The 23080-nt window shown below is 41.7% G+C and overlaps 1 protein-coding gene across 3 annotated transcripts in view; it reads right to left on the bottom strand.

Moving 5' to 3' along the window:
• Window positions 1–23080, bottom strand: part of LOC136750848 (E3 SUMO-protein ligase ZBED1) — a 63051-nt gene that overhangs the window by 22501 nt on the left and 17470 nt on the right. For 2 of the 3 annotated variants that reach the window (XM_066705975.1, XM_066705974.1), the window contains exons 2-3: window positions 13191–13298; window positions 10880–10948 (exon numbers count right to left, since the gene is read on the bottom strand). In XM_066705975.1, the coding sequence (XP_066562072.1) occupies window positions 10880–10948; window positions 13191–13206 (85 nt within the window). In that variant the 5' untranslated portion in view covers window positions 13207–13298. Of the gene's footprint in view, window positions 1–10879; window positions 10949–13190; window positions 13299–16521; window positions 21730–23080 lie in introns of those variants that run through there. The other variant, XM_066705973.1, reaches the window with a different exon arrangement.

Here is a 23080-nt window from a genome sequence, read left to right as displayed (position 1 = left end):
AGAGTTGTAGTATTTCCACATATAAGAGGGTTGAGGCTCAGCCGGAGTGGCTTTATGGAACAAAATCGGTCGTTAAGTGCTACACACAAAACCACCACAGCACACAACAAAACACACAGGTTTCTCTGGCACGCAATCAGGGAAGCACAGTTTAACTTAAATGTGCTCTGTTGTGTAAGTGCAGATTTTTGCACACTGGAGTGTTATTATCTTAATCTATACTTCTATATTAGAACATAAGAAAGAACATAAGATAACTAAGTGATCCAGGATCCTATCCAGTCTGTTTCTGAATGTTCCCAAATTGTCTCTTCAGCCACATCGCTGGGGAGTTTGTTCAGATTGTGACGCCTCTCTGTGTGAAGAAGTGTCTCCTGTTTTCTGTCTTGAATGCCTTGAAGCCCAATTTCCATTTGTGTCCCCGGGTGCGTGTGTCCCTGCTGATCTGGAAAAGCTCCTCTGGTTGTCCTCATGTGGCGTAGTGAAGAATATAGCAAAGAATGTAACACATATATAATACAATTTTCCTAAATTTGAATATGCTATCTGTCATAAAGGCACACGCAACGTCTGGACAGAAACTCTGATGACATTTCTAGTAATGTAATGGAAGAATACAAGTTTAACTGATGGACGTAAAGCAGGACTGCTGTCCTTTTCGTGATATTTCTTGACACCCTAGTTGTGTATTAGCTCACGAAATCCCAGAACATGCAGGAAAATAAGGCTCTCTGTCTGACACCCGTTAGGTGGCACCCAATTATAGAATGTAATTAACCTTTACACAGCAGCCACTGATTTTCCACGCTGTGTCCTGTATTCAGGCTTCACAATCAGTCACCGCCGGGACTTGAAACACAACAACATATCAAGGGAATCTGATTTGCAAAAAAGGCCATCGGGATAAGTACTTTTAGGGACTGTTTACAGCATATGGAGAATAAAATGCCTCCCGAAGAGACACGATTATCCTGTCTCGGTGGCGGAAGAAAGAGCAGGCAGGATTTTAGTAGTGAAGCAGAAACAAACCCTGAAGATCGTATTGCCTTAAACCCAGGCATACAAGACCAAATTCGTGTTGGACCGATATGGGACTTGTCTATCCCAAACTAACGCCCATAAATAGAGAAAGGGAATCATTTGATAAAGGCCATCTGTCTGAGTAACCTCTATTGTGTGTACTTGTGTACAGACCTCAAATACCTACTTCGGAAATAGACTATTTTAAAAAAGAATGGATCATTTTGCAGTCTACATTATCAAAAATGCACATCATTCCTTTTCTTTTCTTAGAGTGATACCAATTAAAATTAGGGGAAGAAAAAACATGGGATTTGATACTCTTCTGGGACTCTGTTCAGTTCCCTTTTCCTGGCCAATAAGAGGATGTGTTTTAAATACAGGGAAAGGGGCTGACTTTTCTTTTGTTACTTTCATATATGATTAAAGGCAAAGCACAATTTAAACAGATGCTCCGCGGGGCTTTTGAAGAAACTGCCAAAAAAAGAAAAATAATTGTTCTCAAAATAGTAAGTCTGATGTATATCTCTCGGCACTTTGTCCACAGTTTAAAATACTGCCTGAGGCTCTCGATGATCGAGATAAAAACAATACAGATACAGAGGGTGGATTTTAACAGTCCTGTACGCTACAGCAATGGGGACTTGTTGACAGTGAACTTAGCTCCAATGCAGTGCGCAAACAGAAGACTATTATTATTATCTCTGCCTCGGATATCAGAATTAGATTGAGCACAGAGGGTGTCGTGCTTAAACGACAGGTAGAAGAAAGATACAGCCGTTTAACTCGCATGACCTGAGACTAGGACAGTGTCAGAGCTGGGAAAGGTGCCAATGACAGAGAGAAAGGAACTGTGATAGTCGCATTTCATTAAGGGTAATAAATTGTCCTCTGGGTTGTAGAGCGTCCTGACAAAGAAACTGCGCTCTAAGGACCGAGCAATAATTAAAAAAAGGATATGAAGTGTAAGCCGATAGTGATCCCAATTGGCACACTGACTGGCGCACCAATTGATTTGATAATATTCAGACCTATGGATTAAGGAATATAGTTTAGGTTATATATACATCAATGACTGAGAAGTTATTCATTAGGGCAATGCTAGACTCACAGCCTTATCAATTGAGGAGGTTTTGTCATGTTTAAAGTTATTATCCAAGCACAACATTCAATCTTGTTTCTGCTTTCAGATAATGCTAATAGAGCCAGGGTCATACTGAGGCCTTGTATTCATATCAGAAACAAGTCCCTGGGAAAATATATACTCTGTACAACCTACACACGTTAACCTTCAAAGTAAAACTGAGTGACTGATGCATATTCACATGTCTGCTTCTCATCAGCGCTGTGGTGTCCGACGGGGGCTTTGAGGCCATTCAGATAGTCCAGATGTGACTCAGAAAGTGTTCAATCACGTCTAGTGATCTGCAGTGATATTTCAAAGTTCAGGGTTATGAATAGCAGGTCGACACCACAGACCGATAGACGCTGTATTCTAATGAGTCGCCAACCCTTATTTAAAACATCGCATCATGAATGAATGGCGTTGGGACTTAAAGGTGTATTTCTCTTGTCCATTATGAATATACATTTATTTTATATAAGCGGCTGGGCCCGAAATCCCATCATGCAATCCTTTTTTTATCGATCGACAGCCAATACAAATAGAGGTGAGTATCTCTTACGCATAAGATTGTTTATTAATGGAGCAGGCTTACACTTATATCACAACATGTCATTAATGTTGCATTTATTAACGCTTTGTTTGGCTATTGGATACGGCACTACTATACAGACTAATATACAGTAGAGCACACACAATCACTAAACCAAAAATGAAGCCAGAATACTACAGCAGCCAGTGGAGAGGTGACCTTGCCTTGCCTTAATGTCTGCCCTGGGTATTGTGAGCTTTAAAATTAAAGAAAGTAAATTTTCTCAGGCTGATGGCTAAATAAAGCTAAATATGTACAAATCTGCATATTTTATACAAGCTTTTATCCCATGAGTGATGATGCAACTTCACTTCTGCTATTTACGTCCGCGCATTACTTTAAGTAGTTAAATGCTACTGAAATTCCGGCAGTTTGAATAAATTAAGGCAACAGCAGAGAAATCCACACGATTTAAGAGAAAAAAGACATCTTTGAAATATGTCTCAAGTTCAACTCTGCTCGAGTTTCACAATGTAAACAATGAAAACAAGTGGTTCAAACCTTTACAAACATTAGAATTTCAGACAGTTAAAGCCTAGAAAGATGCATTCAGAAACCTGTGTTGGTTTCTACATCATTCAAGGCCCTACGGACTTTAATCGCCGAGAATGAATGAATGAATTAATACATACATAAATAAAAACATGAAGGAGAACTCGAGCAATTGATCTCCACTACTTTGCTGCATGATGGATAAAAATACCTCCTGCCAGAGCCATTATGCAAAGCCTCTATGAATATATTTGAGGTATTTCTTTTCCGTGCAATGGAAAGGCTTAGGCTTGCTGTCAAAACGCATCAGTATAAAAGTTGTATCAGGCTTTCACTCAAGATGCCAATAATGAGAAACCTTTAATCTACCAGATTAGTCTCTGGTGCAGTCGTGGTCGAACAGCCTTTTATTCAACTTATTTAATAAAAACAGGTTTGTGGCTTTTTCATGACTGTAAAGTTGTCAGTAATCATTTAGATTTAAAAATAAAGTATCTAAGTGTGGGACTCCAGGTCTGAGTATAAGACAAACCAGTTTCCAAATGAGATGCCGACACCATTTGCAGCTCAGCTATTTAAAAAAAAACAACCTCTCTCTTACCATCATGAACTGTACTAAAGAAATACAAATACAAAAAATACAGGCACCCTCCACAGACTCAGGCCTGAACTAGTTCAATCGCCGGTGGTTGGCTGCAGCAGAACAGAGTGGCACTGAAGCGCCAGGCCGAAAATAACTTGTTATTTGGGATTAGGGGATTTTTAAAATGATTAATAATAATAATAATAATATAGATTACATTTTGGTCTTCATGTAGCACTGTTTGTTTAATTTGCCAAAAGCTTTTTAACCAGAGAGGGTGAAGGAAATGGTTCAAACATCAGAGCCCGATCCACACAGAGAGATGACAACCCCTCGGATGCGATATAGACCCAGGCCTCTCTCTTCTCAATTAACTATAAACTATCTTCCAGAGAGGACCGCCCAGTGCAAGGATAAAGAGACCGTCCACGTCCATGTGGATGTGTCTAGAAAGAAAGAAAGAAAAGAAAGTGACGAGACTGATGCACTTGAAAATAAAGAAACAATCCGGGGATGCACAGTAGCAGAGGAGACATCGCATCTCCTACTCCACACACAGACAGGGAGTCCCTCTCCGAGCTGGGGCTGCAGTGGAAATCAATTACAGGGTGACACACAGGGAAATACACATGGCGATCTCTTCCCAGTAAATGAGTTCCTCTGTAAATGTCCCCACGTTGATGAGATTAGATTTGGGCTGGAGATTGCAAAGAAACCCGTGTGATGGATATATTGGGGCTGGTATATCTCACAGCGTAATGCTTTCAGAATGATTCTCTCGGTAGATTTATATATCGGAGGGGAAAACTAAGGAAAAAAACTTCTTGATTGAAAAACACACTATACTGATACCATCTGATAAATCAGATCTTGAACATAAAGTACGTGCATACCTGACAGAAACTTCTAGTAACTAGATCATGTAGATTGCATTAGTTGACATGGTGCTATTATTGTGCGTTACTCTGCCAGGTGTATCACAAGCAAATAAACGCTACAATTTTAGGAAGCATTTGACCTCCAAACTAACGTCAGAAGAAGCAGGGCCTCTGTGCAGCAGCGCGTGGGTTGCAGTGAAGAGATGAGACCATTTTTCACAGCTAAGTAGACGACAGCACCCAGGCACCTCAAACAATTCAGTTTTCTCTTCTGATAGCTTTTTGTGGGGGGGTTGAGTTTAGAGGTTGCCAATGTCACTATATAATGAGTTATAAACAAATCTACTAGTGGAGAATTAATCAGTAGCGGATTTCAGCTAGTATCTAATCAATAATAAATATTCATAACATGTTTCAAATAATATGCAGTGCCTGATCTAGAATATTACTTTATTTCTTCTTCTCCAGCTTTTATTATTATTATTGGCCCGGTGATGTTCAAATGGATCAGCGTTTCTACAGATAAACCTAAAACATGGTCATGGCATAAAGCAGGGCTATCATTTACTTAATTGAACTAAGAATTTGCTTACAGTTGACTGATACAAAGTTAGTTACTCAATAAGATACCTTCCTTTTACTATTTTATACTTAAAAGCCCCTCTGTATAAAATAATTAAAAGCATATTATGAATTCAATTAAGGGATCAATTAAGTAATTAAGAGCTTGGTTGGAACAAAAACCAGCAGGATAGGAGCTCCTTCAAGACTTGGGATGGGAACCCCTTAATTATCAAGCATCACAGTATAGAGAAACTATACTCTGTACTCTATACTATATACCTGTACAAAGAAATGCTGTTTTTAATATTTTTTTTCTTTCTTTCTGCAACAATAAAGGAATTTATGCAAAGACAGCATCACTGAAATGTTTGCTTTCCGTCCCTTGTTTATTTGTTTGTTTATTATCGCCTCCTGTTTCAAATCAAAGCCTGCACCTATAAGCCTCCCACCTCAGTCAGTAAAACCCTCCCCAATGATCTGAATCTTCCTGGCCAACCAGCTCCCAAGCAGCACGTCAGTCAATTGGCCTTCCCTCCCGTCTGCCGCCTCCTGCCATCCTGGAAAGACGGGCGATCCCCCTGTGAGCCGCCAAACTGAGTTTTAGCAAAAACTGGAAGCAGCTCATGCATAAAACAGCACGTTAAAATGCTGGAGTTTATAGTCGAGATTAAGCCCCTGGTTCGATGTGGCAGTCTGATGTTTAATTCATCTAAATAAGGCCCGTCGACTGCATTGTGCGTTGTTTCTAAGTGTCTCCTCCGCTCACTAGTCTGTTCGGTAAACGCATCAGTGCCTTGAGAGCCCTCTGCGCCGCCGCTCCTACACGTTGTTTCTTCAAAGCGAGAGATGACAGAAGTGGCCCCCGAATGTTCCCATTAACCTTCAGTGAGGTCTGGGTGGAGACGTCTGTGCGAGCCACGGCTGGTAGATTTATTTGAATCGAACGCTGTGGCAGGGAAGGGAGATAAACACAGCGTGCTCGGCGGAAAAGCCCTGGGCAGAATAAACATAATCTGACAGCACAAATGCTTCTGTAGATTTGCTCGCTGCCAGATTGTGCACAAACTCCCACATACAGTTTTTATCAGTTGATTTGTTTATTTTCAAATGATTTCACCCTCTCTCTCTCTCTCTCTCTCTCTCTCACACTCTTCAAAGATTTGGATATGAATTTCCATTTCTTAAAAAAAAAAAATAGCAAGAGAAAAAAACATGCCAACATAGACAGCTTTACTGGAACCTAAAATAACATTTATTTTATTTTATTTTAAGTTAGTCCAGGCATATTGTTACTGCTTTATATTCTTTGCACAAACTGAAGTCAATCATTTTATTTTAATTATTTTACTCTCCTCCCACCCGGTTTTGTTTTTCTAAGGAGCGATCTTTGGGGGACCGGTTTTGATTGATCAAGTACCAAACTGTTCAATCTCCAAATGAAGCCGAGATAGAATGAGAAAAACTATTTGAAATGGAAAAAACACAAATAAATGTGTACACACACATTTTTCTCTTTCCCAAGTCATCTTCCCCAACTGCCTTCAGAAAACCCTCCCTTTGAAGGACACCTCTGTGGATTCGAGAGAGGGGGTCTATTCTAGAAGATATGATCGACTAAGTTTGCGTCCCCCTGCAAAGAAAAGGGATACAGCAGACCTCTCTTTATCCAAACAAACCTTTAAATCAATGCTAATTTACTTCAGGTAATGACTGATTATAGCGATGTATTACAGTGTCCTAGTGAAGGTCACGACTACACCAGTAGATTTTAAGATACAGGTGGAGATCAGTTTGTTTTTGGATTTATTACCTCCTGAAAGACTCGGCCCATCAGCTAGGCGTCAGGAGGAAGTGGATATCTTTTAGAAGCATGCAGTGTCTCCGCTGGGTGTTTGTCACGCTTCTGGGTACATAAAAGCATTTCCATGCAGCTATACTGGCTTCCCTTACAACTCCTGATGTTTTGATTCACACAATCCTTTCAGAGTCTCTGTACCAACTGTATTTGATGCTTGTTTATTTCTTGCACGACTCCTCAGGGTATGATCCATATTTACATGTTTTCATTGAGGCATCTTGGTCACGTTTCTTCCTTCTGTGTTGTGTATTTTAAAAGCTCTGAAGACAGTTAGTTTAACTCTTTATTAGGTTCTGGTACACCTGAGTGGGAAACCAGACGAGACAAAGCTAAGACCCTCTGTCTTTCTTTCTGTCCTTCCTTTATGTTATTACTATTAATTTACTTAATTAATTTACAGCAGGAGGCAAGAAACACACATCAATAAATACATCTTATGGGAAATCAATAAAACCACAAAATAAAACCGTTGTGCTTCCGTAAATTAAACCCAGGTGAAGTCGCGATAAAGACACTGGTCGGAGGAGTCTTATCCTTCATTTCAGTGCGCTCACCTAGTGCACAGTAATGAAAAACACTGGCTTCCTCACTGACCCACCAGTTCATGTGTGTGACGTTTATTCCCAGATCCCCTCAAGGGAGCTCCCCGCGGCAGCAGACTGCAGCCCGGACGAGATCAGAGACAAGAGAGAAGCTTATTCCTGCTGTTTCAAACACATTTGACACGACTCTGTGCCACAATCTGCATTTCAAGTAACAAGTTTTTGTATATGCATGTATGTACAGACAAGTGACAAATTAAAGAAAAAAACTGAATAAATGAGTGGAGGAACATAACGAATTCAGAGGCCTCCAAACAGGTGTACTGCATGATACAATTAAGCAAATAACATCCTCTTATGCTCTGTGGCATGTATACAAATGCTGAGCAGCCCAGTTGACCTCGATTTTGGATCAAGTTGACAAGAGGAAAGGATTTCAGTGACTGTGAAAGAGGGTCATTATTGGGGCACAAATGGCAGGAGCTTCAGTCACATAGACGCACAACTGGCTCGTGTTCTGGACAAGTGCGCGAGTGCATGTGTGGGACACCAAGAGAACGGGACAGGCCTGACTGCTGGACCCCTACAGTGAGTCTGTGCCAAGAGCATTGAAGCTGTTCTGGGGCTCATGGTGGCCAACACCTTACTGAGACACTCTGTGTAGGTTTTTCATTTAATTTGTCACCCGTCTGTATGTATGTATGTATGTATGTGTCATTAAACAAGTTAAGCACATGTTTCTATCTTCCCAGTATGCTCAGTTTACAATCCAAAACATTCTCTACATAAATAGCTCACAAGGAACTTGCACTATTGAGTCTATTCTTCTAATCCCCCAAAAAATCAATTAAAATCAGATTCTGTGTGCATTATTAATACAAAAGTAATCTTCTGTTTTGCTACATGGGAAACCCATTCAAAATCATCTTTCGATTAGTTAATAGATCTCCTCCAAAAGACTGATAATAGACCTCTTTGCTACTGTTTTAGCATCCCAGCATGACTTTTACTGTTCATGAGAAACATCCAGCCATTCTCAATGTGATAACATTTATAATAATGACAATAATAATAATTTCAACATTAGAAAAAATAATAATTCTTTCGGCAGGCTTGGAAATGGGAAATTATTGAAATATTGATTGCCTTGCTGAAAGACATAAAAAAACAACTACCAGCGCACCAAGCCAAGCACCACCTATGACACACGGACCTCGATTTAATCTGGAACAGAGCTGAGCTGAAGGTTGTCAGTACCCTTCTTTACAAAGCAGATTTCTTTACTGCGTAGCTCCTCCTAACTTGAAACCCTGCCCTCATTCAATCAGTCACTGTTATGTCACTCGATCGAGCGCCGCTACTATTAGCCATTTGGGATTCGGACGCAGTCTATATTCCTCAGAGTAGATCAAAGCACTAGCCTGCATTAGCCCGTATGGCTCAGCGGTAAACACTCAAGACATGATTACAGTCCTTAAAACATATCAGAAACAGTCACCACGGCACTGTCGGAAACACGCCCTGCCTCTTCAACGTTTATCTGCTGGATAAGCATGTTTATTTAGCTTCAAAGCACACAGATCTCCAAATAAATCATTTTAAAATATATTCATGTTCCCAGAATAGTAAGCGTGTTTGTTCCATAGCAGAAGGATTACACGCACCAGAAACAAATTCTGCTCAGAGACTTATTTAATAATGAAAGGGAAATCATGTAAGGCACCCCCCATTTCCAGATGGAAATCAATTTGACAAATGGCAAAAGGTGCCAGGTAATAGACTTGTATAAATACAGAATCAAAACCCAAGGTGTCTGAGATGAGCATTGTGATATGGACAGCCTGGAACTGATAGGAGCTGACAGGACAGAGATATAGGGGTATCAGAAGCCGGGCAGATGTGACTGAGAAGTGAAACGGCATCGCATGGCCTCTCCTAATGTCAGAGAGCTGAACCGTAGAGCGTGGAGAGACGTGGGCATTCAGGGGCTCCCTGTCGGCGTGGTCCAGTGTGACAGAGAAAGACAGCGCCGATGTGTTTCGGTGAGGGTGGTGTCAGAAACGATGCTGAGGAATGGAAAGTCCCGCGGAGTGACTTGGTATTTCCCCAGGCAGGGGGAGAGCAAGCGACTGGACCTCAGAAGGAACCGCAGCGTTTTTAACCTTCTCACAGCTTACTTTGGGTGTCTTAGGTACCCATGACAAGGGTGCGAAAGGGAAAACTGGACCAGGATACTGCGTCCACATTGACACACTGGGGAGTGTCAACGTGGAATCAATGATTTGGAGCAGCTTTGATAAACAGAACATGTCACCTCATACAGATAGACGAAGACTATGTGGGGACTTGATTCAAGTCTTCAAAATCATGAACGGCATCGACCACATCAAACCAGAGGAGCTTTTCCAGATCAGCAGGGACACACGCACCCGGGGACACAAATGGAAATTGGGCTTCAAGGCATTCAAGACAGAAAACAGGAGACACTTCTTCACACAGAGAGGCGTCACAATCTGAACAAACTCCCCAGCGATGTGGCTGAAGAGACAATTTGGGAACATTCAATGTGGAAATTGCACAGGAATAAATCCTCCCCTACTTTCTGTGAATCAGAAGTCAGAGGTCCGTCCCTTTAAGGAGGTCTCCTGGGGGCAGATTTCACCTTGACCGCCCAAACAGTGTGATCTGTAAACGGCCGGACCGATCTGGAGTCGTTGATCTGCTGAGCGACAGATTTCTGTCGTGCCTTTTGTTTTTGCCCTGCCTAACTGCTGTTCCCAACAAAGACTCGCTGTAAGAACTAAGCTGTATTGATTGTTCTGTATGAGATTAGCATAGCTTTAATTTAATTGATTACCAAAGGAGTATTAAAAGACCCCTCAGGAGTTTTCTACTTGCATTATCCCCCCTTCAGCCTAGTGCAGTAAATCTACTAAAGACTGAACATGACAGCTGAGGGACGGGTCTCCTGTGAGTTACTCAGTCATCGGTATTCGAACAATTTAAACTCCTGGCGGTCTGCTAATCTGCCACATGGTCCTGTCCCCCTGGCCCCTTATGGGGAAGCTAGTTTCCTAGGACCGAATGAGCCAAAATCAAAAGAAAATAAAACTTTGATTACCCTCCGTGAAAATAAATTATAATATGCCACATCAGAAGCGAATGTTCTGTGAGTGTCTGACCGCAGCCGTCCGCTGGGGAACGGGAGGCACACAGCTGTCAATTACCTTTTGCGTCGACATTCTCCTCACGGATTCGCCTCACTGCGTCTCGACCAGCTTCTTCCGAGTTCCCAGCTAAACACAGACACACAGAATGACACCAGGTTATCGGACAGTTGAAACCTCGGGGAGTTGATATAACACAAATGCTTCAGGGCCACAATCGGCTCTGAGATCAAACCTCCGAAAGTCCTTCAGTGTGTTGTTCGAGTCCGAAGCTTAAAGGCAGTAGTCTGCTATTTAATTTGCTTTATCTGTTTTCTTGTAAATATATGAATATAAATATATGCCTGCAAACCTTGACCTATATTTTATGTGCATAACTACATGTTAATATAGATTTTTAAATATATTTACATTTTCAAAATGATTTCAATATAAGTGTAAGGCCATTTTTACATAAATATATATTTATAAAACAATTTATGGATACGTTTCTTCACATATCCTTTCCATATGTGTGTAAAGGCATAAACCCTTTAATGTGAGAAGAGCAGCAGTGTTTTCTGTATCAGGGCAGCTACTGCTAGACTTTCCTATGACCTCCTCACACACTGTCCCATTGACGAGGTTCCACTCAACGGACAAACTGAGGACAGACTCCGTCAATTTGTGTTTTTACCGCAATACCAGAAGTTATGACAAGATAACTTAGTAAGAGCAATTTTACATGTGGAAGTTTTAAAAGTTGCTTATATGATACAATTGAAATGGAAAGGTGCTAAACATCTTACCTATACACAATAGCAACACGCAGAGACACATTAAGCCTCAATTATATTAATCGTGTGTGTTCCCCTTTAAGACCCTTGTCTAATCCTTTGCTAACTGTTACCCTGCCTGATCTGAGGCAGAGACAGATTTTTCCTCCTCCTTGGGAAGGGCAGCGTATTGTTTACTTTAAAGACTAGTGTAATTTGGCCCCCGTCAGATGACGTTCACTCAAGTGAGCTTATTTCACTCAAGTGATAAATCTGTCCCTCTGTTTAGCGGTTCTTTGCGGCTGACTGACATACAGACCACGTGCTTTTCTTCAGTCCAATAAGACGACACACCCTGATCACGTGTGTGCTTCCGGTACAGAGAGCACGGCCACAGCACACGGCATGCTGAAATAAATCGTGCAAGTGTGGCTGATGTCTTCATGTTTTTAAACTGGAAGAGAAGTGGCGGCCTTGAGTGAGGAGCTCCGAGTGAAATGCAGATTCCTCTTTAATGTGGGGCTGATTTCAATATGAACGATTTCCAGTCTTCCTCCTCCTACAGAGAAAGGGATTCCTAATCTCCCGGCGACGCCTCGACCACCCAGGGAGGTTTGATGACAAGTCATTTGACCGAGTGAATGAGAAATGTTTTATGCATACGGCTAACGATCCCATTTGGCATGAGTCAATTGTGGACAGCGCTGCTTCTACAAAGCTGACCTTCGTTAATGGAAGATGGCAGACACGTTACTTACACTGCGATTGCTTTACTCTGTGTTTACAGCAGCCCAAACATACAGGAGCTTTTTCCACAGAGGAGAAATATTCATCCTTGCTAAATCCCATCCACTGAGCAGATTCATAAGGGATATTTAGGAATAAGAAATGCTTAATTTTGAACGATCTGTAGAGGTCAATAGAAATACTACTCCTAGTGTCGTCATTTTACTACAGGAGTCGGGCCTCAGGGTTTTATGTATTGTAAGTGACTACGAGGCATCCAATCAGCATAATAAACTGTCCCATAATTACATTGAATTCTACGAACCATGAGGATGTGGCTTTAAAAATAGTTTTCCTTTTACAGCTCCCAAACTTAAAAGTGAAACATTTAAGTTTACTGTAATACATTTTTTTTTAAATAAATAAATGCTTTGGACCCGGACAAGTTGTAACATATAAGACAAGTGGCTCCGTCAGTGTTTCCGATAATATACATGCTTTCCTTCAGTGCAAAAGCAAAGCAAACAAGCTTTTCATTTGTGTTTTAAACCACAAAAGACTCAATATTTTCACAAATTTGTAATTTTCTTGTGTGTGCAGCCTTACAGTAATTAACAAGATGAACAATTGAAAAGAACATCCAGTAATTACACTATTTCACTTACGTTTCTCTTCCATTCAAATGAACAATCATTTATAATAAAGCTGTGGTTTATTGCAGGATTTAGATCTGAGTAAAACAAACCATTATAATAATTGGAGGTCATTTAATCTTAAATACAAATGGATAATATAAATCAGATATAACGAGCCTTGCTTTTAATTTCCATGGCTGAACACAGCTGGCGTGTTTGTGTAGAGATGCATGTTGATTGTGATCAGTACTGTACCTATAACGACGTGCATTCCCAGACTCGTCAGATGTCTCGCCGTCTCGTATCCGATTCCTTTGGCACCCCCCGTCACTATTGCAACCCTTCCATTTTGTTTTGGATAAACTGTGCAAGGGAGAGAGAGAGAGAGAAAAAGGAACTACTGGTGTTGCTTCATCCTGACAGTGGCAGATTATAAATAAACAAACAAACAAACAGAGACAGGTTGGTTGTATGCCAGGCACGTGCTTGTGTTTTTCCCTGTTGGCAGCAGCTGCACACTTCCCCCCCAGAGTAGCACAGCTCAGCTGCGAGATTACGCCTTTCCTATCGACTGGCCTGGTTTCCCGCATCGTTCATGGAAAGCCTCGGCTCCTCCAGTCGATGGGAAGCGAGTGGTGATCAGTAATTCATGACTTTAGGGGTGTGCGGATGAGTCAGGGGTCACCCGACTCCATCAGCGGAGAACAGGGATGTGGGGGAACGCATGGGCTCTTAATTAGTCAGGCCATCGGTATTCCAGAGCGGTCGTTGGTTTTGCAATCACAGGCAATAAAGCGACCTTGACAGAGTGGCAGAGAGCACGACCGGGAAGATGGTCTTTAAAAATGAGCTGTCCTTTCTGATGTGTGCTCCATGAGCGACATATTTCAATTAAAGTCTGACTTGTGTTCCTGTGTCAGACACGGTACTTCTCTTGGTTTATGTACGGAGGTAAAACTGATCGATAGAAGCATATATATAGTAAAATGTTTGTTTATCCCTATCCTAACTCCAAGAAAAAGGCTACTATTTAAAAAAAAAAAAAAAACCTAAAAGGAAATAATTTCTCAACCTCTTTTCCATTTCAGTCCAATGCAAAAAGCAGTTTATTTATCCACGGACAGGGTGATGAATTAAAAATGCTTTTAGTACACGAGTCTTATCTGGGAATCTGTAGAAGTCAATGCAAATACTATATAAGAAAAAGAGAGATTGCAACATCCTCTGGGATCATATTGGGGACGGACTGGTAAGGAAAATCATTATATAAGTGTAGGATTTTCACTGCAGTTTACAGAGGTTAACAATGTAAGTTTGGTTTAGAGAGCACTGCTTCAAAGTCACCTTATGCAAATACGAATTAATTGCATGCAAGAAAAGAGACAGGGTAATGCTAATTGAAATGTAATTTACACCTAATGAAATGGTGATTTGCATGTCGCCAGGACTGCAAGAAAATATATCAAACGTGAGCCCAAGCAGGAGCAACGGGGACCTTAATGAACGACAGGATTGGAAAGCAACCCCAAAAGAAGAGTTATCATCTGAAAGACATGGATGGATCAAAAGCCTCTCTCTTCTCTTACTGGTATCAGTATTACTTTCATTACAAAAGCTCCCGAGCCGACGATAATCAGAGTGGCTACATGAACAACACCGTCACTCTGGAAATGAAATGCCCATCACTTAAGTTATTGTCACAGCATACTGTAGAGGTATCCCTTGTGTGGAAACGCAATGAGGTGCTTCCAGTGCACGAAGCTGCTGAATTAATGCCGTCAAAGCTGAAAAGAATCGCTGTGTTACGGGCTGACAATAGGAGGACACTTCGACCCCTCGAGTAAAATTAAGACATCCATTTGAATATAGGATCATCAGAGCAGCGTGCAGATGTAATTAAAGCCACAAGTAAGTTTGTGTGTGTGTGTGTGTGTGTGTGTGTGTCTGGGATGAAGCAAATCTCTCTTCTCCCATCTCTAACCACATTGAGTACGGCCTGGTTGTGTAACGACCTATTCACTGGATTGCACAATGTAATGGTAGTGCACAGATTGCCAGAATCATTATAAAATGTGTCGCAAACCGTACGACAACCTCTGTGAAACAAGAACGAGGAGATGGGGGCATAAGTTGTACTAAGAGTGATGGATTCTGCTATGATATGTAATGTTTTCCAAGAATTGGGCACCACTCCATGGGTAGATATGAAGTAAACAAAATCTGAAGTATAATTAGCCAATCAACAACAGAAATGAGGAACGGCACACCCTTAAAATAATCCATCACCACAGAGGTTATAATACAAATTCTGTACCTGACACTGATGTTTAGTTCACATAATAACAAGGAAAGGAGGTTAGAATTGGGAAGGTCTACCATCTCTCACAGCTGGATGCCATTAGCTCACAACGTGTGAAATCTTGTAAACACCAACACAAGAGCGGAGTAGAAGCACCACGATGGGACCGTTAAGTCATCAAACAACAAATAAAGGAAGACACATTAAAGAACACTCACTATTGCCAGATCGTAATGGAGGCGTTGAATTAAAAAAAGTGGTGCCTGCAGTCCCATTAGATTGCTGCGCCTGAAATGGGCCGAGAAATACCTGCTTCTTGGTTGGCTGATGCTAGCTGATATACTTTGCACGGCTAATCTAAAACAACTACTAATCACCCATAACTATTGCCAAACTCCCCAAACACTGTTTTTATCAATAACTGTCTCGATCCAGATGTAGCCAACTACACAACCACAACCACTGGACAAGCAGTCAAAATCCAGAAACAGCCCTCCAGTTCAAGTCTGCCTGCATCCTGGAATTGTGTGGCTCGGCAGTTACACAACTTAGTGTATTAATCCCACTATAGTAATTTGATCAAAGAGCTGTAAAGTCCCTTTTTCAATATTAAATATGCATGTATATGGATTTAAAAAAACTAAAAACAGATGTGTTACATAAGAAAGAAGAGGGTGATGGTTTGCAACTTTTTGCCTCACCACACCCCAGGACGATTGTTATTCCTGTGTAACCAACACCATAAATCTCTACAGGTGAATAAAACAGGGGAGAGTGAAACTGCCGACTGCAACCTCATGTGTCGTTTTTTGTTTTCTAGAGGAAATTATGACAACCGAAGAAACTCACTGATTGCTCCAGATTATGTACAGACACATTACAGATCAGGAAACACTTTGCATATAAAATTGTAACTCATTTGTACAAATGAAAACAAAATTAAAACTGAAGGTGCAGTGAATGTGAGGATTTCAGCTCTCGAGTGCAGGGTTTTGCTATGTACATGTGGCAATTAAGCGTGACGGTAAAACATTGATTTTAAATTGATTTAATCCAACCACTGATTACAAATTCATGGATACAGAATTTAGGGTCCTCTATATGTTTTACTTTTCTGTTCATTACGCACAAGAACAGCGGCCCTTTAGATGTGACGAATGCTGTTGTAAGACACATTAGCTTTGGCTGAAATCCATGTTAGTGTTTATTAAATCATTCAATTTGTTATTTCAGAATGGGAAGAAGAAGAAAAAAAAAAAAACACAAGGACTTATTCTTAGACACATATTTACTGATGAGATTTAGTTTATTGCAAACGTCCATAAAACCTTCTCATTGCATCCACAACATTACCTTTCGACATTAAATCACAGATGCTGGCTGATTTGAATGCTTTTATTTTAAAAAAAGTTAAATACTTTGAGCTATATACAGTTAAGTTAATCTCGAATCCTAGTTTCTTGAATTGCTAGTCATTGATCTCCACAGACATATGATAAGACGTTTTCAAAGAAAGGGTTGAGAAGATAAATACATTCTACGACTTGCTTACAGGTGGACAGCGTATCGTGCCACTTAGGGACACAGTGAATGACAAATGGACAGCATTGTGAGATCTCAGGCCAGGGCTGAGTGGACAGGACAAACACTAGTGCATTTGGTAGCATTTACCGTCGTCCCTCTCACCAGTGACGTTCTCCGGTCTGGATTTTCAAGTCCAATACTACAAGGTTGACAAGAAATACATTTAAAAAAGTGACTCATCTTAAATACAAAACAAATATACTTTTAATATATATATTTTTAGACATTAGGCTTTATATCTTCTTGATAAATATGACACAAGAGCTCCCAGGTGTAACTGGCAGCTCGGGCGATTAATAGTAAAGCAGAGGCCTGTAACAGCAGTGTTAGTAGTAGTGCAAATTCAAGTTTTAATGATATTTTACACCACGTGGTATAAAACTAGAATCTTCTCTCAAAGCAGTCTTTTGGATGTAGATATATCCAAAGTAGTACTCGCATATTTACAGTGCATTTACCTTCATTTTTTTCCATTATACAATTTCAAAATATGTTGTTAACAGACTTGAAAAATTAGCAAAGGATTTCACACAGGAAATTTTGGTTTGAAGGAAGCAGCACAATTTTGGTCAGGGTTAAGAGACGTTAAACACTCTGGGAACATGAGATCTGTATGCTGCTGTAGACACGCCTCCAGTAAACACGTTATAATGACCAGGGAAGTGGTTTTTACTGCATTGTATCATCATTCACACCTGATGTATAAATCACAAGCAATTATATTATTTATTGATTAGACCTCTTTATAAAGACTTTTAAAGACAAGACACTCACACAGTTCAAGTGTAAATACAGCTGTAAGCCTAATTACAAAGTCACTTCTAATGATAATAATGCTTTCTTTATGTGAACCTTCTAACAGAGGTAAATAAGTGTGTAAGTATTGTTTACTGGTCAGCGTGCATCATTGTGAGGTCTCCATCACACACAAACACTCATTTCAGCTGGGTTCAGTTTGTTTTATTTTAGATGTGCTTCTTTTTGGAACAGCCCAACTAAAATAGTTTGACACAGTTCTCTAAACTGTGTTAACAACCCTGGGACAGGCTCCATTCCTGTTGTTTTAATCCCCCGTGACTGTTAATTGCCACCTCCTTTTAAGTTATTAATGCACCTTGACTACAGCTGTACCTTCTCATGCAGAATGTGATCCAACTCACGAGTCCCCATTTAAGACAACGGCTTTCCCACATTTCTAAAACTGTAAATGTCAGGATGCTGCGACACTGCAAATGCAAAGTCAAATCTTAAAACATGACAATTATTTTTACCGACACGTTAATAAACAACACACAATACACATTTCTGGGGCTCTCCGGCCGTCAGTATTACATCCTCGCATCGGCACTCCAGCTCAAACTGCCCGATCAAGAACAAGTGCTAAGAGACATTTGGGGAACTGTGCTCTGCTTGGCCACATTACACAAACATGAACAATCAGCGCCAGGTACAAACATTAAACAAAACACAATTGTATTGCAGTTCTCCGAAAAGAACATTTTGAATCAAATAAATTAAACCGTAGGAAAAAACGGTGATGTGCACATATTGCATTTACTGTAGCTTTCCTGCACAGGGTGCATAAGTGACAAAAAGTTATCTTTAAAATGACTATATTATAATTATATTTCTTAGCAGACACCCTTATCTAGGGTGACTTTTGTTACAATATAACAAAATTACTCCAGGAAATAAACCTCCATTAAAGAACGTATTATTCTGCTTACGCTGAAGAGCAGGTGTTTGAAACTGAGTACATCATCTCATTAAAAGGAGGAGATAATAGCTACGAGTAATAACCTAAAGAAATTAGCTTTCTTCAAATACATGGCCGCATTAACAGGATGCCTTATTTCAGGGCCGACAGACAAAACATCCCGTATTATCTGCCGAACACACGAGGAGAGACCGAAACAGAACTGCAGATTGATTGCTTTGTGACAGTTTAAGAACAAAGAAAGGAACCTGCATGAGCCACAGCTGGACTTTATTTGCCAGGGATTAGTTTTTCTCCTGATTGCAGAGAGTCAGCCTAAGTCAAATCAGTAAAATGTTGGCTGTAATTAAAGTATGTTTTTCATCTTAAAACACATTCTTGTGACCATATTCACTGCAGTTCAGTGTTCAAGTCACAGATTTTAACTTTGTTTCTACCTTGTTTTACTATCTTGTAAAGATATTGCAAGAACCTGTTTATCAATTTGCAAAATATAAAACCAGAGAATGAACCTTACATTCCTGTCAGATGTTGAGCCGATATTACATTCCTCCTGCAGAGACCTGATCCTATAGAGCCTATACAGATGCATGATACACAACCCTTTCTCCATTTCTGTGTTCCCACTGAAAAAAACACCTGCAAACAACTAGCTCAGGCGGTGTCAACTCGCAACACAACGACTGACTGTCTGCGTGTTTATGTAGAACCAGCAAAACAACAGTTAGGAGAGGAGCTGTCCACACCATTTCACATGACCAATATGAGCAATGATGTCCAGCACACAAGAAGTTGAAACTGGAGATTCACTCTTAACCGCTCCAGTCATAGTGAACAATAAAACCATGATTGTAAAGCTGCAATCAATAATGTTGCAATAATCAATGTTATAATAACAGAAAATATAAAGTCCAAATATACAAGAATAATCTTAAACAGGAAGTGTACATTTACAGTGCATTGCAGGGACATGTTTAATGCTGGGTTAAGTGAAGAAAGTATACAGTTCAGTGATGATGAAAGCCATGTATCAATCCTGTATCGCTGATGGGTTTGGAACTGATTTAAGGTGGGCCTCAGAAGAAACCGATGTCTTTGGAGTTCATGCCGAGCGCCTCCCCCACACCCATCCCTGCTTCCTGCTCCACGCCCCACTCGCCCTCGTCCTCCTCCGCTGGCTCCGTCTCGTAGCAGTTGCGCGTGTTCTCGTACAGGAAGACCTGCTGGTCCACGTGCGCGGGGGCGAGGCGGCCCCTCTTACCCCTCAGCAGGTTCCCCGAGGAGCTGAAGAGCCTCTCGGGCAGGACGCTGGTGGCCGGGATGCACCAGTACTTGTGGAGCACCTTGGGCAGGATCGGGAACAAGGCCAGCCTGTCGGACCACCAGCGCAAGGGGTCCTCGTTGAGGCCCAAGACCTTTTGGGATTTGAAGTTGCTCAGCTCCTCCATCACCTGTGCGTGCAGCTCCTCCTGGTTCTCATCGCTGCCCGACTGGCAGAAAATCACCGCCAACAGGTTGCTGGCGTTGCTGGATGGAGGTGGGGTGGAGGTGATCTGCCGTTTCACCGGCGGCTCGTCTGAGAACTGCAGCGCGTCTTCCGCCTGAGAGCAGGCCTCCTTGTACTTCTCCAGGAGCATCTTGGCCTCCTCGATGACCCGGCTCTCGACCTGGGATCGCTCAAAGGGGGAGAGGAAGGGAAGCTTTTTGTAGCGGGGGTCGATAAAGGTTGCCACGTTGAGGAACATGTCGATCTCGGGCGTCTGCTGGTAGGTGGAGGACAGCTCCTTGGAGATGACCTCTTTGGCCATGCTCACCTCTTTCAGGTCGCTGTCCTTGACTTTCAGGGTGGTATTGAGGAGCATGTGCAGGAGGGGCTTCACCATGCTGATGGTGGGGTACTTACAGGCAGTCATCATGTCCGCGGCCTGTCTGAAGGGCTGCAGCAAGTCCACCAGACCCTCCACGGTGCTCCACTCGGTGGTCTCCAGCATCAGGTGGTGATTGTTGCTGTCCTCCACAAGAACAGAGGCAATGACGAACTGCTGCTCCTTCAGACGCTGGAGCATGGCCAGGGTGCTCACCCAGCAGGTGACCCTGTTGCTGATTAGCATGCACTGCGGCAGGCCCTGCTGCCTCTGCTTCTCCCGCAGCATGTACATGGCCACGGCCGACTGCTGGAAGTATTCCACCAGCTTCCGGCAGCGTCCCAAAAAGGTGCCAAGTTTAGGAAGCTCAAATGCCTGCTTGATCCCTTGATTGATGGTGTGACCAAAGCAAGGCATGTGCACGGGCAGGTCCAGCAGAGAGCAGGCCTTCACGATGTCCGCGGAGCAATCCGTCGTGGCCCCGAAGACCTTTGAGTTCATGCCCCACTCGACGAAGGCCTCGTACAGCGCACGCGTGATGTTCTCCGCCGTGTTGTCTTCTGGCACCTCGAAGGTTTTCAAGCACCGCGTGGAGAGCATGAGGCTGTTGGCACTGCAGTTGTTGATGAAGTGAGAAGACAGGGAGATGTAAGTCCTGTTCTGGGTCGGACTCCTCCACAGATCGGTGGAGATGCCACACCACACAATGTCCGCAAGCTCCTTAAACAAAGCTTCCCTCACTAAGTAGTATTTCTGAGGGATGGCTTTGGTCGACAAATAGTTCCTACTGGGAAGCTCGTATCGGGGGTCAGCGGTTTTCAGGAGTGCTTTAAAGGTTGGCTCATCCACGACCGAGGCCGGGTACATCCCCTCACAGATGAAGCTGAGAACTGCAGAGGTCAGGTCCTGATGCTTTCTGTTCTCGTACCCATAGCTGGGCTTCATAATTAGTGTGTCCTGTGCAAAGTGCTGCGAAGCTTCGGGCTTCAGCTTTGAGAAAGCTGTGGCAAAGGCCTCCCTCATCTGCTCTGTATTGCTCTTGACAAACTCACAGAACTCATCCGGATGGTTCTTTTCCAAATGGTACGACAGGTTGGAGGTGTTCCCTGAATAGGCAATCTGGGCCATGCAGATCCTGCAGTATATTTTCTTCCAGTGCAATATACATCCCTCGGCATCCGTGTCGAACCCAAAGTACTTCCAGACCTTACTCTTTGCTCGGGGGTGGGCGACCAGTTTGAGGTCTGATGGGGAACCCTCTGAGCCTTTATTCTCCATTGCTTCGGAGGCACACAGATCCCCTTATGAACCTTCACTCATTAAGAGTACCTGCCAAAGGCAGCGAGATAAAGGTATAAGACATTAGAAGGTCAAATGAAAGTCATTCTTTCCTGGAATATGAATTTCAAGAAAAACAAATACAAAGAAATAAAATTCTAAACCCTTAACAGAGGTTTATAAACTCAGACATCACAATTCATGCCATCATTTTGCCTTGATTCAACTGCAACACTTATATAATTATACATTATATAAACTACTAGGTGCGCATTTATCACAGTTTAACAAATCGCGGAGGACTGGGGATGAAACCGATCAACACCCTTTCATGACTGAAACATCCACATTGAATTAAACCTGAAGGTTTTCCAACACATACTTGAATCACCTTTTCAAATTAACTTTCTTTCCAGAACTGAAAGCAGATTTATCTTATAATTCTTTATGATTTCATAGCATAACATTATACGATCACTAAAGAAAGATCACATTCATACGAGCACAATCACTGAGCAGGACTGGTCTGAAGGCCAATGTGGTAAAGTAACAAACTGTGTCTGTCAAAAATTGTTTCTAGGCGACAGATCCCAGTTTTCAGAGCATAACATTTTGTCGCCTCTAAGCTCATGGAGAAGACATTGAAGACAGGAGTTATATTGCAATATAGCCTATATGTTTGAAATCACTAACTGATTTATACATGTTCATGAATTGAACGACAGCAAGAATTAACACAAAGATAAACCTTCCCTTGTGCTGCGAGTGTCGGCCCGAGCAGACCGCAGTTCTGCCGCTCGGCTCCTCCGCTCTGCACAGGTAGGTGTTAATGTGCGCTTGAAAAGGCCCTTTCACTGATGCATTTCATACGACTGCTGAACACAGCCAGTCAGATATTCCCTCTGGCCGCGCTGCTTGTCAAACAGAGCAAAATTCATATCCATTTGCACGCAATATGTGGGAGTTATTGACTGTAAGCAATTTTCTGCAAATGACATATAGCAGCAAAGACAAAGATAAACATAACCCTGTAGAGCACACACTCACAAAACTGTACTGTTGGGGATATGCTGTAATATCAGGTGCAAATAATGATAAATCAGGGAGAATAAAATATTAAATCCTATAAAAACAACTTGTCCAAATAATTCCGGTTCGTAAACCAAGGAAATTTGAAACCAATAGCTAAAATAAAACTAAAATTCATGAAGCCCTGAAAACACCTTTGATAGCTACGGTTTGAATTTAACTACATACACACAGTACTTTTCTGATAAAAAGATGGATTGACTTTAAGCCGTGATATTTTCAACCACCCAAAACACAACAGTGCCACTATTTATGCTGTTTGAAAATAAACTCTCTATAACCTGTTGTTGACCCTATACACACAAAAAACACA

The sequence above is a fragment of the Amia ocellicauda genome, chromosome 6, assembly GCF_036373705.1.
Source record: "Amia ocellicauda isolate fAmiCal2 chromosome 6, fAmiCal2.hap1, whole genome shotgun sequence".
NCBI classification, from domain to species: Eukaryota; Metazoa; Chordata; class Actinopteri; order Amiiformes; family Amiidae; genus Amia; species Amia ocellicauda.
This window is presented reverse-complemented; position numbering and strand designations above follow the sequence as displayed.